Consider the following 24,698-nt stretch of genomic DNA (forward strand, 5'->3'; position numbering starts at 1 on the left):
GAGACCCAAAGGAGTGTGACTTATGAATTGGGGTGACATACAAGTGTAACTGTAATCACATGTTCACGTAGACTTTACACTATATCAACAGGAAACTGTGAGTGGATATGCTTTTAACTCGATGTGTTTATTCTAGACCCATTATATTAAATTATTAACATTTTGACCGACTCGGAATAAATTGTCTATTATGTGGGCGTAATAGTAGATGTCATTTTCTTTTTTTATTTAGGCAAACAATGTGTAACTGTAAATACGTAAATCTGTTTTTGATATCAGACATATGCGATGACAGACTGAGAAAAATATGGCTGAAGAAAGCCTACCATCACAAGGCGTAGGAAATATGTCATTACATGGCGTAAAAAGTCAGTCATCACATGGCGGAAGAAAGTCTGTCATCACATGGCGGAAGAAATCTGTCTTCAAATAGCGTAAGAATGTTTGTTATGACATGGCTTAAGAAAATTCGTCATCACATGGCTTAAAAAAGTATTTCATCACATGGGGAAAGAAAGTTTGTCATGACATAGTGTAATAAACTCCTTAATTATATCTTCAGTCGGAGTATTTCAAGGTCAATGGCCTTCAAAATAGAAGTACACATATATAACTGTATTTATATTTCATTTGCTCGTAGAATTGATTCTAAGTGTGCTTTAAAAGTGGAAATACTTTTTTTTTTCTAAATTTTAAAGACATACCTTTGTTATTATATGCAATGATAAATTTAATCGTTTATAAGTACAGTAATACATTAGGACATTTCACTCTCAACTATAACACTCGATATGCATCCATGATCGACGTCGGTGGAAAACAAAAAAAGCTGAAAAGTATTCTTTGGAATCATTAGGTTAGCATTTTTTAGCGGTGCTCTAAAAGGGGAAAAGACGCTATTAGTTTTGTGTGTAATGTCTGTCCGTCCCGTTTAAATCTCGTAAACTAGAAAAGATAGTGATAATTCGACATCATAATATTATAGAACATTCAAAGTTCTGATGCAACGGCTACTTTTTTCTTTTTTGAAAGCGAAAAATCTAATTTTTTAAATCAGTTAAGCAAACAGTTTTTCATAAAAAATACACCACTTTTACAACTATTCACTACTAATAGTAACATATACGTGAGGCTGTTTAGAAGGGGTGACCTCTACACATCAAATTTTCATATTTTAAAGACGTTTATGCCAACGGTTTTAGATTTTTTGTCATTTTTTTTTACATTTGTATTGCTAAGTTATATTTTTTATCCACACATGTCTATTAGACTTGAGGAGACAGTGTTAACACGGGAAGTAACTTGTGTAGGAAATAGAACAATGTTTACATTTTACTGTGACGTCAGATATTGACAACTTTCGCTTTAATGTAAAGAAAAAAAAATCAGTTGTATCTAGCTCCAAATACACAAGAGCAGGGGTGGGTAACGTTTTTCTTACGAGGGCCATATTAAAGAAATTTCGGGAATGGGGGGCGTATATATATGTATGTATGTATGTATGTATGTATGTATGTATGTATGTATGTACTTACAAATTAGAAAAATACGCTAGCTAATTGAGAATAATGTCTTTAATTCATATTTACACTGTATTATACATTTACATTTCATTTCTTTAACACTACTAATACACTATCAAGAGTTAGCAATATCTGAAAATCATTTTATGCATATTTTATTCTATCATCGTCTTTTTACAACATAACATTTTAGCACAAATGTTCAGTTGTACCTTAATATTGTAACGTATGTAACTGTTAACACTGGTTCATAATGTTCCAGAACTGTGTAACTAGCTTACTGGTTGTTATCATTGTGACTGCTGTAAAATTACAGTCAATCAGCATCGACATGTGATTACACTTGTTTACTTTCAAACAAAAAAAAAAATTGTTCACAGATGTCTGTGGTCCTAAATAATGTGAAAGTTTAGCAGCCTTTTTGTTTTTTTTTGAAAGTGTGAAGATACAGTCTCTGTCATCCATAAAGCTCGCGCGGAAGAACTGACTGACCCTAACGTCTCTTACTGATCATAATTTGCTTGGAGGTATGTCTCCTGGAGCTGAATTAGCTTCTGCACTCAATGGTGAGCTGAGGGTATTGAAAATCGAGTTCCAAGTGGATGACGTCTTAAAATGTGCTTTGAGAGTCAAAAATCAATGAATCCAAATACGTCTTGTACAATTTAACCATTTTACTAGAGAATAGTTTTACCTTTTATACATATTTATATTTATAGCCTTTATATAGCGCTTTCATGCTTATAGCATGCTCAGAGCGCTTTGGTCCAATCTCATTTGTGGACCAGTGGGGGGGGGGGGGGGGGGAGGGGGTATCTAGAAGTTGGTTTTCCATGCTGCCTTTAGGCAGTAAACACAACTCTGCCCAAGTCGGGTGTCGAACCTCGGGCCCCCTTATAGGTAGCCAAGCCTCTCAAGGTATGGTATTGAAACGTTTGGCTTTGTGCTTGAATGAATTAAATACATTCCAAATGATAAAGGCATAAATCACTCTGAATTAGAGAACGACAAAAGGTTCCAAGCATTTTACTTTAAGGTGTATAAATCAAATGAACTGAATCTAAAACTGCATGGAAAAGGATACACAGTCTATGTTTTGGCAGAAGAATTCGTTTGTTTTGAAGAAAAAAAATCTTTTTGCAGAAATTATTCAGAGCGGTCAATTACTTTATTTTCAATTTGTAAAGCAATGTTGCGATAAAAACAGTGCAACTGTTGACACGAGGTACTTCAACACAGTAAGAAAAAAAAACAACATGAATTTATTTGAGCAATTTAAAACTAACAAAACGACTGTAGCAATTATAAAAAAAATCTCAACTAATAGTACCGAAATCCACATCAAACCATTTGAAATTGATCCTGGATCTCTAGACATGCTATTGATCGCTTTATAAAACAACACTTTGTGTAGTGGAAAATATACAGAGTTGAAAATCAAGTTGGAAGAGTCGGAGCTCCAGAAATGTATGTAACGCAACAAAAGTGGTCAGCTTTCAAAGAAATGCCACGAGATTAGGCACTTATATTCGACGCATGGAATAGTCTTCCAGATTGCTAGTCAGGTGAAAAAGATGGCATTTGGAAGGCTGACTATCGTCGGATCGGCATATTCGTGCGAGCAAGCAATTAAAAATACAGTAAGATGCCAACTAACAAATGAAAATTTAGAGTCGTGAAACTAAAAACAAGCTATGAGCCAAATTTATCCAAACTTTTTAAAACCATGCAAAACCATAGTTATCACTGAATTTGTTTTGCTCAATTGTTTGTTATTTAAATACAGGTTAGTGTTGTATGTAAATGTTTAATTGTTTAAATTTTATACTTATGTAAGTGATTATCCGATAATTTCATATATATTATGATATAGCCCTACTCTATTTATATAAAGATAAATTTATATTTTCTCTTTTGAATAAACAGATTCGTTTTTTTTATAATAAAAAATTTATTAATGCAAGTATATAAATAAATAGTACTCGCATTAATAAAATTTATTGTTTGGAAGAAAAAAAATCTTGTGGCTCTTTAAAGGCGTTGAAATTTTGTAAATTGTAATTTTTGGCTCTTCCGACTGAAAAGGTTGCCGACCCCTGGTCTAAGTTAGTACCCAAGGAACATTTCTGTCAAGTTTTATCAAGATTGGTCAAACGGTTTTGATTTCTATTCGGCACATACATATATACATACATACGCCTTTCTTTTTATTTTATAGTATACGATGGGTGTACTGTGAACTTCTTGAGATCGTAAGCTACACTTATATTTATGTTATTTGTACATTATTTATCGCTTTAGCCTATGTCCACCATTTGTTGCATTGTTATTTATACATTGCTCAATTGACCATTGAAGATATATTGATGTATTTGAACATTATATTGTATTTCTTTGATCTTAAATGATCGACTGGCTTATCTTTCTAACGCATTGACATTGCGCTAACAATATAAGGATAAATTACTCTCCCTTGTTTGTTTTGTTTAAACAAGACTTGCGTCCCTTTTTTTAGCGGCCCCCGTAAGGGGAAAAAGCCGCTATTAGGTTTGTGCAAAATGTCCGTCTGTCCGTCTGTCCGTCTGTCACACTCAGATCTCGAAAACTAGAAGAGATATGAAAAATATTATTTCATCATTAAATCCGGCTTGAAAAGTTTAGGTGCAACGGCTACTTTTGGTTTTCTAAAAGCAAACCGTTTAATTTATAAAATTAATTATGCAAGCGATTTTTTCATAAAAATACACCAATTCTAAAACAATTACGTAAATGTAAGGGAGGCAATGTTACAATATGCTAACAAAGATGGACAATTTTTGTGTATTTTCAGTATCACTAAGTCAAATATATTTTTAAAATGTACAGGAAATGTTTACAACAAATACAAATAATAGTTAAAGACGTTTTTTCTGGTCAACTAGCTGCTAAAATTAAAAGAAAACATTTCTGTTTGTTTATAAAGGCTAATAATGCACTTTGTATGTAAATATCACGCACATTTTTTTAAATGGACTTTTTAGGCAGCGATTTTCGTGCAGTAGCGTAACGTCGCAACATGAACAGGTGCTAAACCAATTCCTTAAACTTTTTTAAAAAATCAGATTTTATTTATTTTTTTTTTTAGTGCCCCCATCCGAATAAAAGAAGCTTATTTTTGTGCGTTTTGTCTGTTGGTCGGTCTGTCCGTCACGATTAGATTTAAAAAACTAGAACTCTAAAAGCTATTGAAAATCTGATTTACCCTTTAATGTTCCTCCCATAACATCTCAATAGTTTTAAGTATCTAAAATTGATTGTTCCGGATTTTTTTGTGCAAAACTAATCAACGCCAACAAATGTTTGTGTGCTCTTCTAACTTATATTACATTCAATTTCCATGCTTAAACGTTGCAAAAACACATTATCAATAATATGTTGTTCCGTTTTTTATGTAAATAGCATATTAATGCTAAATCATAATCTCTATACTGACTTATATTTCATTAAGTGTAAAAATGTTCCGGATATTGTTTAATAAAACATGAATTATGCCTAATGATTGTTTGAAATCGCATAAGGCTTTTAAAAAAAAGTAATTTACTAGAATTGATTACTGAAAATTACTTTTTAGACATTTAATTTTGTTGTAAAACATAACATAGAAGTTTTGTAATCGATAAAGATAGTTCCGGATTTTGTTTCTTACAAATCGTCGCCAGAAATTTCCGAATTTATTTAAAAATCTACTAACGCCAAATAATTGTTTGAACTCCCTCTTCTCATTTATGAAATAATGTTTTTACTGATTTGTATGAAAAATATTTTAACTCACTACTCTCTTACAGTACATTTAACTTTCTACCTAAAACATTAAAAAATCTAATTATCGTTAATATTATGTTCCGATTTTTAAGGAAAACAGAATCCAAACATTAAAGTAAGGTATGAAAATCTCTCCACGTGGCTGTAGTACATCTAATTTTTATACGAGACCATCCAAAAAATTTAATTAACGGTATTACATTTATCTGAAATTCTCTTTTACTTTTACTATTTATACAAACATCCGGAACAATCTATTATATAAACTTTTCAATTGTGTTCATACCTAAAAATTATTGCGATGTTTTGAAACGTAAAATAAAGGTTAATCAATTTTTAATAACTTTTAGTTGTTTTTTCTATATCAAGATAACGGACAGACCGACTGACAGACAAAACGCAAAAACAATGTGGCTTTGATCCTTTTTAAATAATATCTATTAGAACTCAGTGCACCAATGTCTATGAACCCTCGTTAAATATCTCGTGTAAATAAAGACATTTTTTTTTATGGTACCGGTACTAGCCTATTGTGAGGTAATGGAATTTTTTTTCTTTGACGTCATATGAATGGACTCTTTAAATGTAATGTTAAAAGAACGCACTCGGTGCACCAATGTCTATTAACCCTCGAAAAAATTGCTTGTATTAATGAAAACATATTTTAGTCTAACTAAGCCGTGTGACGTAGTGTTTTTTTTCCTTTGACGTCACATGGAATGAATTCTTTAAATGAAATGCTAAAAGAACGCACTCGGTGCACCAATGTCTATGAACACTCTGTGGTCACATCATAAGGTCCTCAGGGCTCGCCAGGATCTTGGTTCAGGAAACAATACCAGGAAAAAGAAGAAGCAGACATAGAAAGCGATGGAAAGATAATATCATGACATGTTTGTCATTGAATTAAATTAAATCCGAGGCAAAGGTCAAAACATTGAACGTTTATGAGCTAGTAGTATATAATATATTGGTGAGCATGGTTATAATAAACAGGGCGAGGAGTCTGAGTCGTTAAGAGCTTGGCTTCCGATCCTAGAGTCCTGGGTGAAGATTTGGATTCGAATTTCGAGATTTTTAGGGCACCCTGAGTCCATCCATATCTTATAGGTACCTGATTTTAGTTGGCGAAAGTAAAGACGCTTGGTAGTTGTGCTGGCCACATGACACTTTACTCGCTAACCGTTGGCCGAAAAAACAGATGACCTCAACATCATCTGCCCTTATAGATAGCGTGGTCCGCAATGAGAACTTTATGGTAATGAAAAAAATAATATGATAGTCAAACTAAATTCTAAATATCTCTCATTCTGTTATGGTACAATATTAATAAAACGCCTTTCACACTACATATAAATACACTAACACTTTTTTTTCTAGTTTCTTTATTGATGTCTTGACATAGAAATTGTTATCAATCAGTCACTAATCCTTCTGTTGCAAGATTAGAATGGACTACTGGACTTGGGACATCCACAAGCGGTAGATCTACGTTCTAGAGGCAATGTATCTCTGTAGATTAAAAAAAAAGCTTAGTATTTAAAAAACAACAAGATAACAAATAGAGTTAATTAAGCGCACTTTTCAATTCGATCACACAACTCGCTTTATAATTGATAGTTTCTATTTCGTAATTTTACGAAACGTAGTGTTATGATTCTCGAAATTGTTATATTTGACCTGTTATGACATGATTAGGGTTTAGTTATTTTGTTTCGGGAATAAGGGGAAAGTTTTACTTAGTGACGGAATGACGTGATATAAATTTAAAAAGAAGAACGCTCTAGGACTCGATAGGGACAAGACGCTTTTCTTATCACAGCAAGAATACAAAATGAAGAGGTAGTTTACGGACAGAGTTGACATCGGACGATTCCCTTCTTGATCATTAAACATATTTGTTCATCAGCGTCTACATATCTTGATTGTTTCGGCATTTCGCCGGTGTTATTGAATTAGTTTACAGGTTACCTCCTGTTTGTTTCATTGATTATATTCAACACCGCGAGAGGGCGCATAACTCCCCAAGGTTTAGTGTGTATATAAACAAAATATTCAATCTTGGATTGTACTTGATAAGTTAATTATTAATAACCATTTAGGAAACAGCATTACACAAGGTTACTAGGCATTGAAAGCAAAAACTACAACAAATGATAGTTTGTTTGCAATCGCCATTACCCCGGGCAGACTCAGTTCTAATCAGCCGTTCACAGTTGTAAAACTTTGAAATCTCACGAGATCTAGATCTACTAAATGTCCTGGCAGTATGCAACATCGAGAAATATCCTATTCTTTTTTTGGAAGTAGCATCAGCAGTGAAAGCCTTAACAAATGGGAAAATCAGCCGGAGTTAACAAACAACATTCCTGATCAACTTCTACAGGCTGGAGGAGAAACCAAGATATGCGCACTTTTTAAGATTAGCAACAAGTAGTAGTAGGAAGAAGGGCTTACGCCCTAGATATGCACTCTTCTAAAGAAAGGCAATTAACAAATCATTTAAAACAATGACACCTGTTAGATAGCTAGTTGAGTTAGTTGAGTTGCGCGCTTTGTTAGACAGACAGTGAACGGACATTTGATAGTGACGACATAGACTTTGGGGTTAGAGATTAGAATTAACTTTGAGTAATCTGTTACTGCTAGACTCTTGAGGAGGTAACATCGTTATTAGTAACGGACTAGACTGTGGCCCATTCTGTATTAAACGTTATTCATTTTAATCTTGAGTGAACTTAGTCATTGAGTCCGTGTTCCTGTTAATACCTGTTCATTCTTGTGGCGGATAGCATAATCTAAAGGACTTGCGATTGTAATACACGCAACAAGGTACCCATGTACCATTTAACATCGTTACAAATGCTTCAACTACATTTGATTTTAAACATGCATCCGTTACACACCACCAGCATCCTAAGTCATTACAGCAAATACCTGTTGAACATTATTTAAAGTCTGTTAAAACCTATAGAACAAGCACAATTTTATCAGAACAAGCGAGTTTTGACGAGATAGTAGCACAACAGAACAAATCCTAAATCTCAGAGTACACTGACAGAAATACCTCCAACACCAAGAGAATCTTTCCCATGTCTAACTTGATTTCAAGAACGCTTTCGATAGAGTATGGCATGGTGAAGTCTGGGCTCCAATAGAACGTACAGCATAAACAAAAAGTAAATAATATGTAGCCCAGAGCCTTTTCGTAGAGGCAACTAGTGCGATGTACTTCACAATTACTTAGGGGAATGAATTAAAACAACATATGGTGTAATACAAGGCTGCCTACTTTTAACAACTCTTCTCGATATATTCCTTGCAAGGATAATGGAAAATACTCTTTGAAGATTCTGTAAGCATTGGAGGAAGAATTACTAACTTGCGCGTCGCAGATGACAAAGATGGCCTAGCAGGAACAGAAAAACTAGCTGACATTGCAGACAAGATTTCCACACTGTACGGTATGCAAATTAACGCGGAAAAACTCAAATTAGACCTATAGAATACATTGCTTTAAAAGGGGTATAAGCATATTGGGAGTAAAAAGCTGACAAGTGTCAGTAGTTTCAAATACATCTGAGCTATCATCTCAGATGAAGAAATCAAGCCTGAACTATTCGCATGAATTACATAGTCCACATAGAAAGAAAACTATATGGAGAGCTCCCTGATTTGAAAACCACTGCGCAGTTCATCTCATGTATTGGTCTAGTCATGTGAACACTCCAACATAACAATGAGAACGATGAAGAAGAAAAAACATAGTCCACAGCAGCACTTGACATGCTTTCAACAATATGAAAAGCCAAATGAAATACCTCTAGACCCCAAAATCAGACAGATACGCTCCATGGTTATGGTTACATTCTTATATGGTTGCGTCTTGGACGTTAATTGAAGAGCTAGAGAGCTGAAATGTTACAGAAGGATCCTAGGCATTCTATTTAAAGAGCGCTTTCCAAACGAAAAGATTATAGAGGCAGGCTTACTACAGCTATTCGATCCTACAATGACATATTAATAATCGTGAAAAAACGCAAACTAAAACTCTATGGATTTATCACAAGGTCTCTAGAGCTTGCAAGGACCTTTCTTCAACCAGGAAAAAGAAGATGAACCAGACAGTGAAAGAAAGAGATGGGAAGACAACTAAAAGAATGGACGGTTATGTCATTGAATGAGACTTCATAAGCTGTTTTTTAAAGATGCCTCAATTATCCACATATAGAAAAAAATCTTCAAATATACAATAACCACATAGGAATATCACGCCTCTCTTTTGCTGGCAAAAGCGTCGCACGTACCTTGCTAAATCGGCTTATGCATCATCTAAAACATGGTCTACTACCAGAAAGCCTATGCGGCTTTAGAATACAGAGTAGAACAATTGATATTATCTTTGCGACAAGGCATCTTTAGAAAAAATGCCTATTCCCAATATATGTCTGGCTATTTATCCTAATAATTACTAAATACATACTAGCTGAACACAGAACCAGATCTACCTTAGTCAACACTAAACTTAAAAAAGAAACAACAGTCATAATCAATCATCACACTTTAGATCAAAGCAACTTAAAAAATAACCTAACATACACATCCATAACACTAAAGAAGATTACCCATCACAAATGGAAGTTCTCAATCAGACACAGCAGAAATAAATACCTATCACTGTTAATATTAATAGCAGGAGATGTAGAGTCAAATCCAGGGCCTAGATCTAAAGATAGATGCAACATCTGCAAAAAAGTATGCACCATGAAACAGAAAGCCATTCAATGTGACACCTGCGATGAATGGTACCATGCATCATGTCTCCATATGAATACACCTGTGTATTATGCCTTAGGCAATAAAGATGCATCATGGCACTGTGTACCGTGTGGGTTACCTCAGTTTACATCAGGACTGTTTGATTCCTTTGATGCAGACACTTCTAACCCATACAACATCCTAAACACCATCCCAAACCAAACTCACCAACCACTAGCCAGATCCACTCCTGTTAAACCTAAATCTACTAAAATTAATACAACAGCCTCACTAAACAAACCTACTAAAGAAGTAATACCAAAATACCTTAAAACCTTAGTAATTAATTTTCAAAGCATTAGGAACAAAACAGCAGACTTAGAAATTTTATTAGAATGTGAGAAACCAGACATAATTGCAGGCACAGAAACTTGGCTACATCCTGAAATTTATAATGCAGAAATTTTCAATAGTAATTATGAAATTTTTAGAAAAGATAGGGCTGATAATCATGGAGGAGTTCTTTTAGCAATAAAAAACACTCTTATAGCAGAAGAAATTACCTTACCTAACTCAAAAAATATAGAATCAACATTTTGTAAAATTAATACCACCTCAACATCCCTAATAATAGGCAGCATTTACAGACCACCAAATTCTAGTTTAGAATACATGCAGGAACTATGTAATCAGATTACGACACTTAAAGAGACAAATAAAAATGCAGTTTTTTGGATTATGGGTGATTTCAACCTACCTGATATAAATTGGAAAACACTAACCATAGATAAACACCAAAACCTTAAGGACATAAATGAGCTTTTCATAGAAACTTTACACAACCTAAGTTTAGATCAAATCATTAAAAAGCCAACTAGATTAAACAACATATTAGATCTTTTCTTAACCAACAGACCTGGATTAGTAGTTGATTATGATATTATCCCTGGTCTATCAGACCATGAGATCATAAAAATACACAGTCAGATAAAAGCAGTAGCCAATACAAAACCCAAAAGAAAAATCTTACTCTGGAATAAATGTAACCTAACACAACTACACCAAGCTGCATTAAACTTTCAACAAACATTCTTATTAGAAAAAGACATTAACCAACCAGTCGATGACCTCTGGAATTTCATTAAAAACCATCTTAAAAGCATTATAGAAAATCAAATACCAACTAAATACACATCAAACAAAATAAATAAATGCTGGTTTAATAATAGACTAAAGAAGCTTTGTAAACAGAAGGAAAACCTATATAGAAAATTTAAAGAAACTAATGCAGAAAGAGTTTACAAAAAGTATATAAAAATTAAACACTTAACCCAAAAAGTAAGCAGACAGCTGCAGAGTGAATACATAAACAATGTAATATCTAAAGACAACAACAAAAACCTATGGTCATACATTAAGTCTAAGAAAATGGAAACAACAGGCGTAGCGCCATTAAAAGATGAATATAACATAATACATAATGATAATGAAACTAAAGCAAACATTCTAAACAAATACTTTGCATCAGCATTCTCAGCCCCAGGAGACAAAGACATATTACTGAATTTGAACCAAGTAGACAACATAGAAGATATAGTAGTACAAGAAAATGGAATTCAAAAACTATTAGCCAACACCAAACCAAATAAAGCTTCTGGACCTGATGGTATTCCAGCTAGATTACTCAAAGAACTAAGTAATGAGCTAGCCCCAGTGTTCAAAATACTCTTTCAGGCTTCACTTAACCAGGGCAGAGTACCAAAGGACTGGAAAGAAGCTAATGTCACCCCCCTATTTAAAAAAGGAGAAAAATCTGACCCAGGAAACTACAGACCAGTATCACTTACCAGCATTACATGTAAAATCCTAGAACACATAATATGTAGCAACATCATAAACCACTTAGACAAACATAATGTCCTCACACCATACCAACATGGCTTTAGGAAATATAGATCATGTGAAACACAACTAATAGGACTAATTGATGATTTTTCAAAAGGTTTAGATAATAGTGAACAAATAGATGCTATCTTACTAGATTTTTCTAAGGCTTTTGACAAAGTTCACCACCATAGTTTGCTTAAAAAATTAAAATATTTCGGCATTAATGGTCCACTGCATCAGTGGATTAAAGACTTTCTGATAGGGAGAGAACAAACTATAATAATAAATGGCTCTAAATCAACACCGATAACAGTAAACTCAGGTGTACCTCAAGGAACAGTTTTAGGTCCACTACTATGTTTAATTTACATAAATGATTTACCAAATTGCATTACTTCAGGAACAAAAGTCAGATTATTTGCAGACGATTGCATAATATATAGAACAATAAAAACAACACAAGACACAGATATTTTACAAAGAGAATTAGATGAATTACAGAAATGGGAATCAAATTGAAGCATGTCTTTCCACCCAGAAAAATGTCAGTTGTTAAGAGTAACAAAAAAACTAAAACAAATTAATTCCACTTATCTTATTCATGGCAAACCAGTAACACAGACTAAAAACGCAAAATACCTAGGTGTTATAATAAATGAAAAACTGTCATGGAATCCACATATTGATGAAACTACAAAAAAATCAAACAAAGCATTAGGATTTATTAAAAGAAATTTCTATAAATCAAATAAGAACATAAAACTAAAATGTTATTTAACCTTGGTTAGGCCAATAATAGAATATGCATCCTCTGTTTGGGACCCCTCAACTCAAGAAAACATTAAGAAACTAGAACAGACACAAAATAGAGCAGTGCGATTCATAACAAACGAATATTCACATTTGACTAGAGTAACACTTTTAGTAAAATCACTAAATTTAGAAAGCCTTCAGGACAGAAGGCTCAAAAGTAAAGTAGCAATAATACATAAAACACTGAACCATAATCTTCAAATACAAAAACAAAATTTAATAAAATACTCTGAAAGACACAAAGATAAAGGCACATTCCTCGTCCCATATGCTAGGACAAATTTGTACAAGTGCTCCTTCTTCCCTACTGCTATTAGAGCATGGAATGGGTTGCCTGAGCTAGCCAGGAAAACCAGTGACTTGGCAGAATTTAAGTCATTGGTTAATATGCATGACTAAATGCATGACGCGTAGGACGTAATCATCTTCTTTTTTGAAGTAACGTCTGTATTATATAAGATAAGAAGATAAGATATGTTAACCTAACAAAAGCATTCGACATTGTCGGCAGTAAAAGACTTTGGAAGATCGTTTCAAATATTGTTATAGACCTGGTGGTGACACAGATGGTCGTAGGTTGTGTGTGTTTGTAGCCTACGCAAATCGCTAAGTCCAGTGCTTGACGAGCGGTCAACCGTGACCAGTGACAGTACACGCCAGTTTGGCAACGACCTGTATGTAAATATTACGCACGCAATTCACGGCGATTGTGATCATTCTGAGTGGTCAAGAACATTCCATCCGATTCTAGAAGGCCAGTAGAGACCCTATATAAGAGCGAGTTTGTCACAATCAATACATCACGACACTTCACGTTACCTCGCAATGTGACCAGTACGGTGCGAAGTTAGAAACAGCACCGTGTTTGAATTCAGGCGGAGCGTGGCTAGGTTTTTGGACAGTTAGTGTAATATTGTTGCCAACTGTACAGTGTTGTAATGTATTTGAAATTAAATTGCTACTGTTACTTTGGAGCCCTGATTTGTGAGGTTCTTTAAGTTCGTTGTGTCGTGTGGTGCAGTTTGAAGGAAGCCTGGATAGTAGAGAAATACGTAACAGTATAAATGTCCAAAAAAATTAATATGCAAGTTAAGACTATTTCATGATAGCATAGCAATAACGGAATAAAAATATAACCTACAGACTTGATGGTGGTCTATTCAGCGGATTTACCAAACTTAGCAGCATCCTCTCCAGAAACGGAAAAATCGATAATAGAATGGACCTGCGTGTCGCCAAGACAATTGCATTGTATCACCCCAAACACAAAGCTAGGGGTCTATTAAGCTGTCATTCTCCATACTTTGCTCGAAGCCTTACAGACGTGGACAGTATAATGAAAACAGATAAAAAAGAACAATTTTAAAGTGATCTGTCTCAGAAAAATACTTAATGATGAGTAACAACAAAAAATACCTGATACTGAAGTCCTTGAAAGAGTGGTCCTACAAAGCATCCGCAAAATCTGGGCAGGCCACATCTCCGGAATGGAAAACTCCCACATTCCAAAACGACTTCTGTATGGCCAATTTGAAGAAGGGAGGCGCTCACAAGGTAGACAAAGAAATAGCTTTAGGGACAGTCTCAAAGCTTCTATGAAAGCCTTCAGCATAGACCCTGCCACCTGGGAGACGAAAGCACATGACGTTGCGCTGTGAAAACAAGCGCACCAATTGCAGACGACAAGACAACAGCGTCAGAGCTTACCGAAACAGAACGACTACAAGAGGTCTCGGTTAAGATAAAGGTAATTTTACGACCATTACGCCTTAAAATATATTTTAAAACTGCATTTGCCTCGATAGGCAGTCACACAATCACAGTCACGGGCAATCATAGCTTACTTTATTTACTTTAATTGACCTGCCTTTTTAATAAGATGAATAATGAGCTATAAATAACAGAACAATACCAACAGACGCTTTGGAACCCCTTTGAGTGAGCTCCCACATCGTCATCTATGTCTAGATAATAAGCCTACCAACAGAATATTACAAAAGCTACAAGATTTATACTTCACTTAACCAGGATTTCTTTGGAAGACGTGGCAGTTGGCGGGGTAAAAATGTTGACATGTTTTTAAAATCCATTATTTATTAGTTGCTGAAAAACAAATCGCCAAGTTACATAGAGGAGTTGTTGAGTTTAAAAAAAAATGTAGATTTTTTTTTTATTACCTTTTTTTCATTATATAGTTTAGAGTAACGTCCTTGGTTATTTGAAACGTCATTGCATTGCAGGTGAGAGTCATATTATATGGACCCTGAAAATTGTTTAAAAGTAGTTCGTATTAATGTTTAACATAACTAGTAAAATAGAACATGCCATACATCTATATAAAAAAGCTAATATTAACACACTCTGTCTGGTAAAAAGTTAGTTCACGTATTTCCTCTACAACCCTTCTCGGATCATGATACAATTATTTTTTTTTACCTACAAGACAAAAATGAATAACAATTTTAAAAAAAAAATTAACTAATCAACTATTGGTAAATAATTACTTTGTTTGTTATCTTGAACTGCGGAAATAAATATTACTTGAATCAGCTGAATGATGTGGTATAAGTTGAATGAGTCATCCTTATATTTTGCAGGGAGAAAACTTTGAAACTATTATTAGATAACCATATATAAAAACTTCTATTTTCATTAACCCTTCCCTTGTGGCTAGTGCATTGGCTAGAGGTCGTTCACTCTTTTTTTATATCAATGCATTTAAAAAGAGTTAACGGTGAGACCTAACCCTTTTATTTTTTCCCTATCCCATTCCAACTGGTCAAGTCAAGTGATTGGATTATATCGTTTTTAGAGATGTCAAAGCATGAAATTGAGCTAAACAAAAAAAATGGTAACAATTATTGCAGTCTCAGATTCGTTATTTTTAGTCTAGTTCTATGACAAATTTAAAAACACTAGTCGACCGCTATTTTGCAGTGCCGGCCTAAGGTGACCGCAGGAGCTCCTGGAAATCTCATGAAATTGCAAAATATACGAAAAAGTCATGGAAATCTCCGAAAATTATTCAAAATCTTTTTAAAACTTATACAAATCTCATGAAATATAAAGACAAAAATTGTCATTTTGGGGTGTCATTCAATATGGAAAACGCCAATCCTACGGGCGATAAATAAAAACGGCATTATGCATTAGCCGTAATTGTGTAATCTGGTGGAAGAAGCTTCTCGCACCTCAAACTAATCAAGAATTACTTTAGTTCAACAATTCTCGTAGATACGTTGAAACATGTAGTAGCATTTGCTATTGAGCGTGATCTATGTAGGAAATAAAATGTTCATGAAACACTGTATGACTTCGCTACACGCAGGGCTCGTAAAGTTTGTGTGATAACTCTATCCGTAGAAATAAAAGAGGGATCTTTCCTTTAATTCTTCTTCTCGTCCAAACTCTAAAGCGCAGAAGAGAATTGTCAAGAGCGGGGGGGGGGGGTGTAAGATGTGAGATTGTGTTTGTGTTTGTTTATTTTATTAGTTGGTGTGTGAATTGTTTTTATCACGGGATTTTCAAGGGGGGACAATAAGGTTTTTCTAGCGGTCAGTCTAGCAGTTGGAGAACTGACCTGGTCTGAGTAAGGTGCTTGTGTTTGTTTACCAGTTTTATGCCTAGCGTAAGGAGATGTTATAACATATATTACTTTTCATTAGCTATGTGTGAGAACTGACTATTAGTGGGTAATATTATGTGTGGCATTGATAGCCTTTTGTTCAATGAATCTAGTCTAAGCGCCCTGTAGTATGTTAGTTGGGCACATTTTATTATTTCAGTTATTGATGATTACGTATTCAATATTATTTGTGTACTTGCTGTGGGCTGTAAATAAATATTAATTTTATACTCCTTCGTTTAGTGATACTTTGTAATATTTATACATGTTAAGGTCTGCATGTGAGAATCATACCCTAGACTATCGAGCTGTATGTCTGTAGTAAAGAACTCATCCCCAGTCCTTTACATGTGGGGACTGTGAATAACCCCATAGTCCCTTACAAGAATTATATATATACTAGTCGACCGGCGGCGTAGCATACGCCTCTATTTTGCAGGGCCGGCCTTAGGCCACTGATACCTATGCGACCGCAGTGGGGCCCGCACTTTCATACGACCAACACTTTCATAGGACTCGCTCTAAGTCAAGGTGTATAAATTATTAAATTAAACCATTTTATAACTTAAAACAGATTTCCCGCGCCCTCCTGTCGATTTACCAGGAGCTCCTGGAAATCTCCAAAGATCGCAAAATATACAAAAAGTTCTTAAAATATCAATATCAATATATCAATCAATATCACAAAAACTGTCATTCAATATGGAAAAGGCCAATCTTTTGCGCGGCATTACGCATCAGCCGTAATTGTGTAATCTGGTGAAAGAAGCTTTTCGCGCCTCAAACTAATGAAGAATTACTTGAGGTCAACAATTCTCGTATATAGATTGAAACATTTGGTAATTTTTGCTATTGAGCGTGATCTATGTAGGAAATAGATATACTGTACGACTTCGCTACACGCAAGGTTCGTAAATTAATTCTGTACGTAGAAAAGAATGAATAAAATGCAAAGACGAATTTATTTTCTAATACAAACTCTTAAATTTCACTTATTATCCGTATCCGTACCAAACTTGACCCCTCGAAATCCGTTTCGCATAAGGCTCTAACCCTAACCCTAACTCTAAGTCCGGTTATGCTATTTAGTGACGGATGAATACTACTTGCTCCTTACCCCTCTTTTTTCTTTTTCGACTCTTAAATTACCTAGTATAACCCTCACCGTCCGAGTTGCAAAAATAAAAGAGTGATCTTTCCATGGTGTCCAAACTCTTGAGCGTGCTCTGTCGCCTCGATAGTTACTACAGAGTAGATTACCCCCCCCCCCTTTTTTTTTAACGTGAGGTAGAAATTTTTAAAAAGAGTGATATTTCTTGTTTACAACGGTCCGGCCCTGCTTTTTTGTGACTACGTTTAAACTGTTGAGGGATACGCCGCTATTTTGCATGGCCGGTCTTAGGCCACTGCAACCTATGCGACCGCAGTGGGCCCCCACTTTCAAAGGATACGCACTTTCATAGGACCCGCTCTAATTCAAGGTGTATACATTTTTGATTAAACCATTTTATTTTATAACTTAAAACAGATTTCTCGCGCCCTCCTGTCGATTTACCAGTAACTCCTGGAATTCTACAGAAATCGCAAAATATACGAAAAATTCATAAAAATATACAGAAATATATACAAAAAAATTGTCTTTTTGGGGTCTCATTCAATATGGAAAACAATTCTCAAAGATAGATTATAACATTTGGTAATTCTTGCTATTGAGTGGGATCTATGTAGGAAACATAATTTTTATTAAATATACTCTATGACTTTGCTACACGCAATGGGCCTCACTTTCAAAGGATCCGCACTTTCATAAGACCCGCAGTAATTCAATGTGTATACATTATTAAATTAAACCATTTTATAACTTTAAACAGATTTCCCGCGCCCTCCTGTCAATTTACCAGGAACTCCTGGAAATCTCCCGAAATTGCAAAATATACGAAAAAGTCCTTAAAATATACGGAAATACATAGAAAAAAATTGTCATTTTGGGGTGTCTATCAATATGGAAAACGTCAATCCTACGCTATTAATAAAAACGGCATTAGGCATTATCTGTAATTGTGTAATCAGGTGAAAGAAGCTTCTCGAACCTCAAACCAATGAAGAATTACTTGATGTCAACAATTCTCAAACATAGATTGAAACATTTGGTAATTCTTGCTATTGAGCGGGATCTATGTGGGAAACATAATTATTATGATATACTGAAATATTTTGCTACACGCAAGGCTCGTAAAATAATTCTGTACGTATTAAAGAATGAATAAAATGCATAGACGAATTTATTTTCTAATACAAACTCTTAAATTTGACTTATTGTCCGCTTCCCTACCTATTATTGGCCCTGCGAAATCCGTTTTAAATAGGGCCGAACAATGCTTAAGTCCGGCCCTGCTATTTAGTTTTTGTAAAATGTTTTACATGTTTCGGATGCTCCTTCAGAGTTAACGATAGTTTACTTCCTAGTCCAAACATCCCGCATGGGATGGGAGCGGGCAGGGTTTGACAGTTCAGTGCGAAGCCATCTGTAGCGAGCTGTGAAAACGTGTTCTTCCCCCCCCCCTCTTGTTTTTTTTTCGTGGGGTGAATATCCGCAGAAATAAGAGAGTGATCTTCCCATTTACTTCTCGTCTAACCTGATTAGGGATAAAGAGAATTATATATAAAGATGACTTATCTCAACTAATTGATACAACTGCACTTAGTTTAAGCTTTTTTTTTTTTTTACTTTTTAATTTTTCTTTATATTTTAATTCAACCTGAGCATTCATGGAAACGCACATCAAAAGCTGTTAGGGTAAAAAAAAAAGTGGGGGACACATTTCGAAAATGGCTCTGAAGATTTTCCAATAAATGTGATTGTTTATGTATATCTTTGTGAAATAATTAGCTATGTTGCGCTCATGCGTTTTGTTACTTTGGTTTTAAACTAGAATAAGTTAATTGTGCCGGAAGTACCTTTTTCTTTATTTACATTTTTAAGTTTTTATTTTAAATGAAACTGACATTATTAGATTGTGAATTTAAGTGTACCTAATAGAGAAAAAATTATGCACAAAAATACGGGAGTTGGAATCAAACCCGATAGAGGTTATAGAAAGAAAAGACCTAAAACAAGCATGTGAAACTACACATTAATGGTACTACATTTAATGAGTCTTTTAACCAAAAAATCTGTGTAATTTTTTAGGATTAGCTTATTTCAAGTACCCGGAATTTTCCGATACACAATTTCACACCAAAAAAAAAATAAATAAATGTAAAAACAAAAATTTTTATTTTAAAACTTATCATTAATTTTTAAAAGGTGTTTTTAAAAAGGTGTTACTTAAATCATTTGTGAATATTCGTTTGTTATAATTCTCAACGTCTATTTTGTGTCTGTTCTAGTTTCTTAAAATTTTTTTGAGTTAAGGGGTGTTTTCTCGTGTTTATACCTGATTTCTCTTATCAGCCGTTGTGAGACATTGGACCAAAATAATGCTAAGCTTATAAATATAAAAAATCACATGTGAATAAATGAATGAACTTGTTTTAGATTAATTATAGGTACTTTGAAAAATTGTCATAATAATCATAGATCTGTTAAATATAATTATAATCGGTAACTTAACACTTGGGAAAGAAAAATTCTAAGGAAAATCTATGGTGCCATACAGGATGAAACAGGGTAGAGGACACGCACTAACTATAAGTTATATCAATTATATGAAGACCCACCAATAGTGAACGAAATAAAAAAGAACAGACTACGTTGGGCAGGTCACCTTGAAAGAATGTCAGACAACAGAGGGGCGAAAATCGTATACAGGCAAAAACCAAAAGGCAGGCGACCCAAAGGCAGACCCCGAATGCGATGGATAGATGACGTGGAGGCAGATCTAAAGCAGCTTGGGGTTAGGGCGTGGAGACGAAAGGCCCAGGAGAGATCTGAATGGAAGGATGTGTTAAAGCAGGCCAGAACCCTCCATGGGCTGTAGCGCCACTGGGATGGATGGATTTAATCATAAATACTAGTGATGGGCAAAAGTTAACTAAAAAGTTGTTAACTTTTAGTTTAACTAATCAAAATTAGTTAAGGCCAAAGTTTATTTTAAAAAAAAAGTTTAGTTAAAATCTTAGTTTAATTATTTTTTTTTAGTTACAAACTAAAAAGTTTAATTACAAATTTTACAAACTTTTTAACATACACACAAATAAATATTTAGATCTATGTAATTTGGAGAATATATTTAATGAATAATAGAGAGGAGAATAAACTAGAGGGTGCACAGGTCACTAGAAAGCCTTTTGACCTTTACCCTATAATGGCCGCTATTCCCGCCTTTTAAAAAAAATATACGTGTTCATTATATTTCTAGCAAGTTTCACTGCTTGATAAATCCTGATTCTATAGATCTACATTTTGCTGCTTTTTATTAAACACCAATGTGTTCCTGTATAGCTGCAGGCAAAGAATTTTGCTTTACTATAGATCTAAAAGAAATGTCGACTCTTTTTATTTTAAAACGTTTTACTAGATCTAGAGTTAGAGTCTAGTGACGTCTAAGTCTATTAGAATCTAGTATTAGTCTATTAACTCTATTAGGCCTACAACTGAATACTACTATTAGATTATTAGATCAATAGTCATAATAGTCTATATTTTATTATTTTAGTCTCTTAGTCTTAAGTAGAGTCTTAGTAGTCTTAGTCTTAGATCTAGATGTAAATTTAAAATTATAAGTCAATAATTATATTATAATATAGGCTACTAAATAGATCTATTAATTGAAAGCTATATTAAATATTACTTTGTCTTTACTATATTAGACTAGATCTATTAGTTACTATAACTATGTAACTATTCTAGAATTAGAGTCTATATTAGATCTAGATATATCTAGATTACTTATTATTCTAAGACCTAAGATGCATAGATGATAGATCTATAATACTAATAATAGTCGTCACTATACTAGATCTAATACTAAATTGTAACTAAATTAACTAAATCTAGACTAGATTCTAGATCTACATCTATGATCTACTTTTATTATAATTATAGTTAATTATAGGCTACTTATAATTATATCTACTATCTAGATCTAATAGATCTAGTATTATCTACTAGAGTATATAGATCTATATAGCCATACCTATTGCCCCTCCACTACCCCTCTCCACTTGGTGCCCTGTGCGGCCCGCACCACCCGCACATTGGTAGCTACGCCACTGCTTATGTATTATTGTAAAAGTTGTCGAAAAGAGTTTCTCATGTATTTCTTGATCTTTCACGTCTGGCTCAAATAGTGGCTGTGCAGAACTGTTTTCACTAACAGGAGAAGAGGCGAATGTGAGTGACTGGCGCCTAAACCAGTAACTTCGAGCAGGAAGGGCTCATTAGTCTTGGCTGGCAGTCTACCGTACAGAAAGAAAACTGAATTCAAAACTATGCTGCCTTGCAGCTATACCCGAACATGAGAAAGGATTCCTGGGTCAACCCTGTTAAGAATAAGGATCCAGCTAACCTTAGGCAGTTTTCAGCACACAGCGCTACACCCTGTCAAAGCCTGCAAAGACGCTGACCCCAAACTGTATATAGATCTATATCGGTATCAAAAATTACATAATCTTTTAATTGTATAACTCTTACCACCGATGTACCCCTGAACTATATTGCTGCTTAAAGAAATTATTTTAATAATATCTGATGTAGGTTTGTGTAAAACAGTTTTTAAAACTATAACGCCTAGTATTTTGCTATGAGTAAAGAAATATTTGTTAGACGCTCACACACCATCATTTTCTCAATATGATGTCCAAGAGAGATTTTGTCGTTCTATTCTTTATCTTTGGGTGTTTGAAAGTTTTTCAAATTTTGATCTATTTTGTCTGGGTGGCAACGTCTCAAATGATCTTCCAGCGTAATTGGTTTCATATCGTCATAAAAAGTCACTTAGGCAACCGCTTGTTTGACAAAGAAGGAATGAGCCCCAATTTCCAATAATCAACGCTGTACAGTCTACATTTCGTTTTGTTAAACAGTAGTTACAGGTAGACACAATAAATCTATTGAAATAAGTATCTAAATTAAATGCAACGATATTTGTTGGAATAGCAAGATAAATATTTAAAGGATTATTTTAGGTTCAAATAATATACTAGTGTATGAAAGAATTAAAGGGATGTTAAAATTAAAGTAACGACCTGCTTTAATGAAATATATCATCGTAGATCCCCGTGAACATCTTATAGACCCCCAATTTATATTTTTCCTTTCATAGACCCCTTGGAAGTTTTCGTAGACCCTTTGGGGTCTATATAGACCACTTTGGGAATCACTGATCTATACGCTGTTAGCAAATAACGTTACAGAAAAAATAAACCTGGCTTTTTCTAAAACTTGATACTTGGTGTGTAATAGTAAAACAGCACCTACCTAAATAAATCTTATTAAGAGAGCGAATAGGTCTACCTGTATTTATTGTAGTATATATATGTCTTTGGTTTTATTTTATATAATTTTCGTAACTTCTTTTATAGAAAAATAACTTTTGTAATTTTCTATTAAAGAAAATTTGAGCTAGTCGCGTCTGACACATATATAATTTTTCTGTGCAGCAACATAGCCCATTGGCAAAAATATTTATCTAATTTTTAAGAGTACTATAGTCTACGTCTTCTGATATATCTATCTCTGTGCATTGTATTATTATGGTATTTACACAATTAATATTCATGTAGTTTTTGCACATCTTCTAGGTCTAGACCTAAAGGCATATCATCTAAAAATTATTATCTGTAGTAAAAGTATACATTCTCTTCAAGTCACTGTACAAGTTTTTTTTTTCGGGAAAAGGGGGGGGGGGAGATAAATGGGCGTGTTAAAATATGTTTTGTAAATGAAACATGTATAAATTTATAAAATTAAAATAATCGCTCCTTAAGTGTTTTAAAAGAGGTTATGGTATTGCCCTTTTCTCATTTATGAGTATGTTCTTAGAGTTTTTTTTTGTGTTATTATATTAATTATTTTAATACCTTTATTCAGATATCACTTTTTTTTATTATAGATTACAGACGTTGCTTTAAAAAGGAAGATGACCACGTCCTACACATTTTATGTGTCAATTTGTTTATGCTTTTATTCAATGACTTAATAATGGCATTAGGGAAGAAGGAACACTCGTACGAATTTGTTCTAGTGTAATGAATAAGAAATATGTTTCTTTATTTGTGTCTTTCTGAGTATTATATTAGGGTTTGTTTTTCTATGTGTAATCTTTTTCACGGTGTTTTACGTATTATAACTACTAGGCCTATACTTTTATATTCTATTGCCCTGGAGTCTTTCTAGGGTTAGTGATTTTACTAATAGTGTTACTCTAATAAAATTAGAATATTCGTTTGTCAGTAAGGAGTATCATATTGAAGATATGATGCTTAAATGATTTTTTATAAGAATGAATTTCATATCAATAGAAATGTGTTATCAGTTAAATCTATGTTCGACCAGAACCATTAATTTATAAATACTAGTGATAAGTGACGTAGCAAGGAATTTGCCTTAATTTGGAGGCCCGTGGGGTGGGGGCTTGATCTCTTTGTGGGCCCCCTTCATTTTGCGTAATATTTTAGATTTAATGTAAAAAAAAATGTTTAGGACCCCCTTAAGTTGGTGCGCCTGGGGATTTACGAATTCTCCCCCACGTTAGCTACGCCTTCAGTGATGAGCCAGGTGTCGCACTATTCGAGTGGTGCTCAAAGATCTACAGTACATTTGACCCTTACATTAATTTAAAAGTTTTTAAAAATTAATGTTTAAGTTACTTTAGGAGCAAAATCTTTTACATTTAGATCTAGAGGCATATGTTTGGAATATTTTAAAGTTAAGTGGATTTATTTATTTGCTTAGCCATTTTTCTCTGGTTTTGGAAGGAGGGAAATGTGGAGGAGTAAAATGTGGAGGAGTAAAATGTTGAAGAGTAAAATGTTTTTGTTTTTTTTTTAGATCTAATATTCAGTAGCAATAAGAAGCAACAATAATCGCTCTGTACATTGTGAAAAGGAATTATGGCTTTATTTTTTCTTGTTTTGAATCAATGTTAGATCTAGACTATTCTAAACTAACAATAATAAATCAGTGCGATGGAAATTTTTTACCCATTTTTTTTTTGTTTGTTTAGTGCAATTTCATGCGTTTAGCTTGCTTTATGCGCTATGGTCCAATTATTTGTGTAGACCAGCTGGAAGTTAAGAGATCTTTGAGAAATCGTCCGTGCTAGCTTTTTAAAGCCATTAATAAACCA

The 24,698-nt window shown here is 34.0% G+C and overlaps 1 protein-coding gene and 1 long non-coding RNA gene across 9 annotated transcripts in view; one reads left to right on the plus strand and one right to left on the minus strand.

The window, feature by feature from the left end:
- LOC129923391 (uncharacterized) lies at positions 1–24,035 on the plus strand. Its single transcript, XR_008775346.1, has 3 exons — positions 1–97; positions 280–434; positions 23,463–24,035. It is a non-coding gene; the product is annotated as an uncharacterized LOC129923391 (long non-coding RNA).
- The window catches only part of LOC106078992 (uncharacterized), a 74,985-nt gene continuing 56,966 nt past the window's right edge, over positions 6,680–24,698 (minus strand). For all 8 annotated transcript variants that reach the window (XM_056014115.1, XM_056014116.1, XM_056014113.1 and 5 more), the window contains 2 exons: positions 14,960–15,045; positions 6,680–6,836 (listed from right to left, as the gene is read on the minus strand). In XM_056014115.1, coding sequence (XP_055870090.1) covers positions 6,770–6,836; positions 14,960–15,045 — 153 coding nt within the window. In that variant the 3' untranslated portion in view covers positions 6,680–6,769. The remainder of the gene's footprint in view (positions 6,837–14,959; positions 15,046–24,698) is intronic.

The sequence above is a fragment of the Biomphalaria glabrata genome, chromosome 16, assembly GCF_947242115.1.
Source record: "Biomphalaria glabrata chromosome 16, xgBioGlab47.1, whole genome shotgun sequence".
Lineage (NCBI taxonomy): Eukaryota > Metazoa > Mollusca > Gastropoda > Planorbidae > Biomphalaria > Biomphalaria glabrata.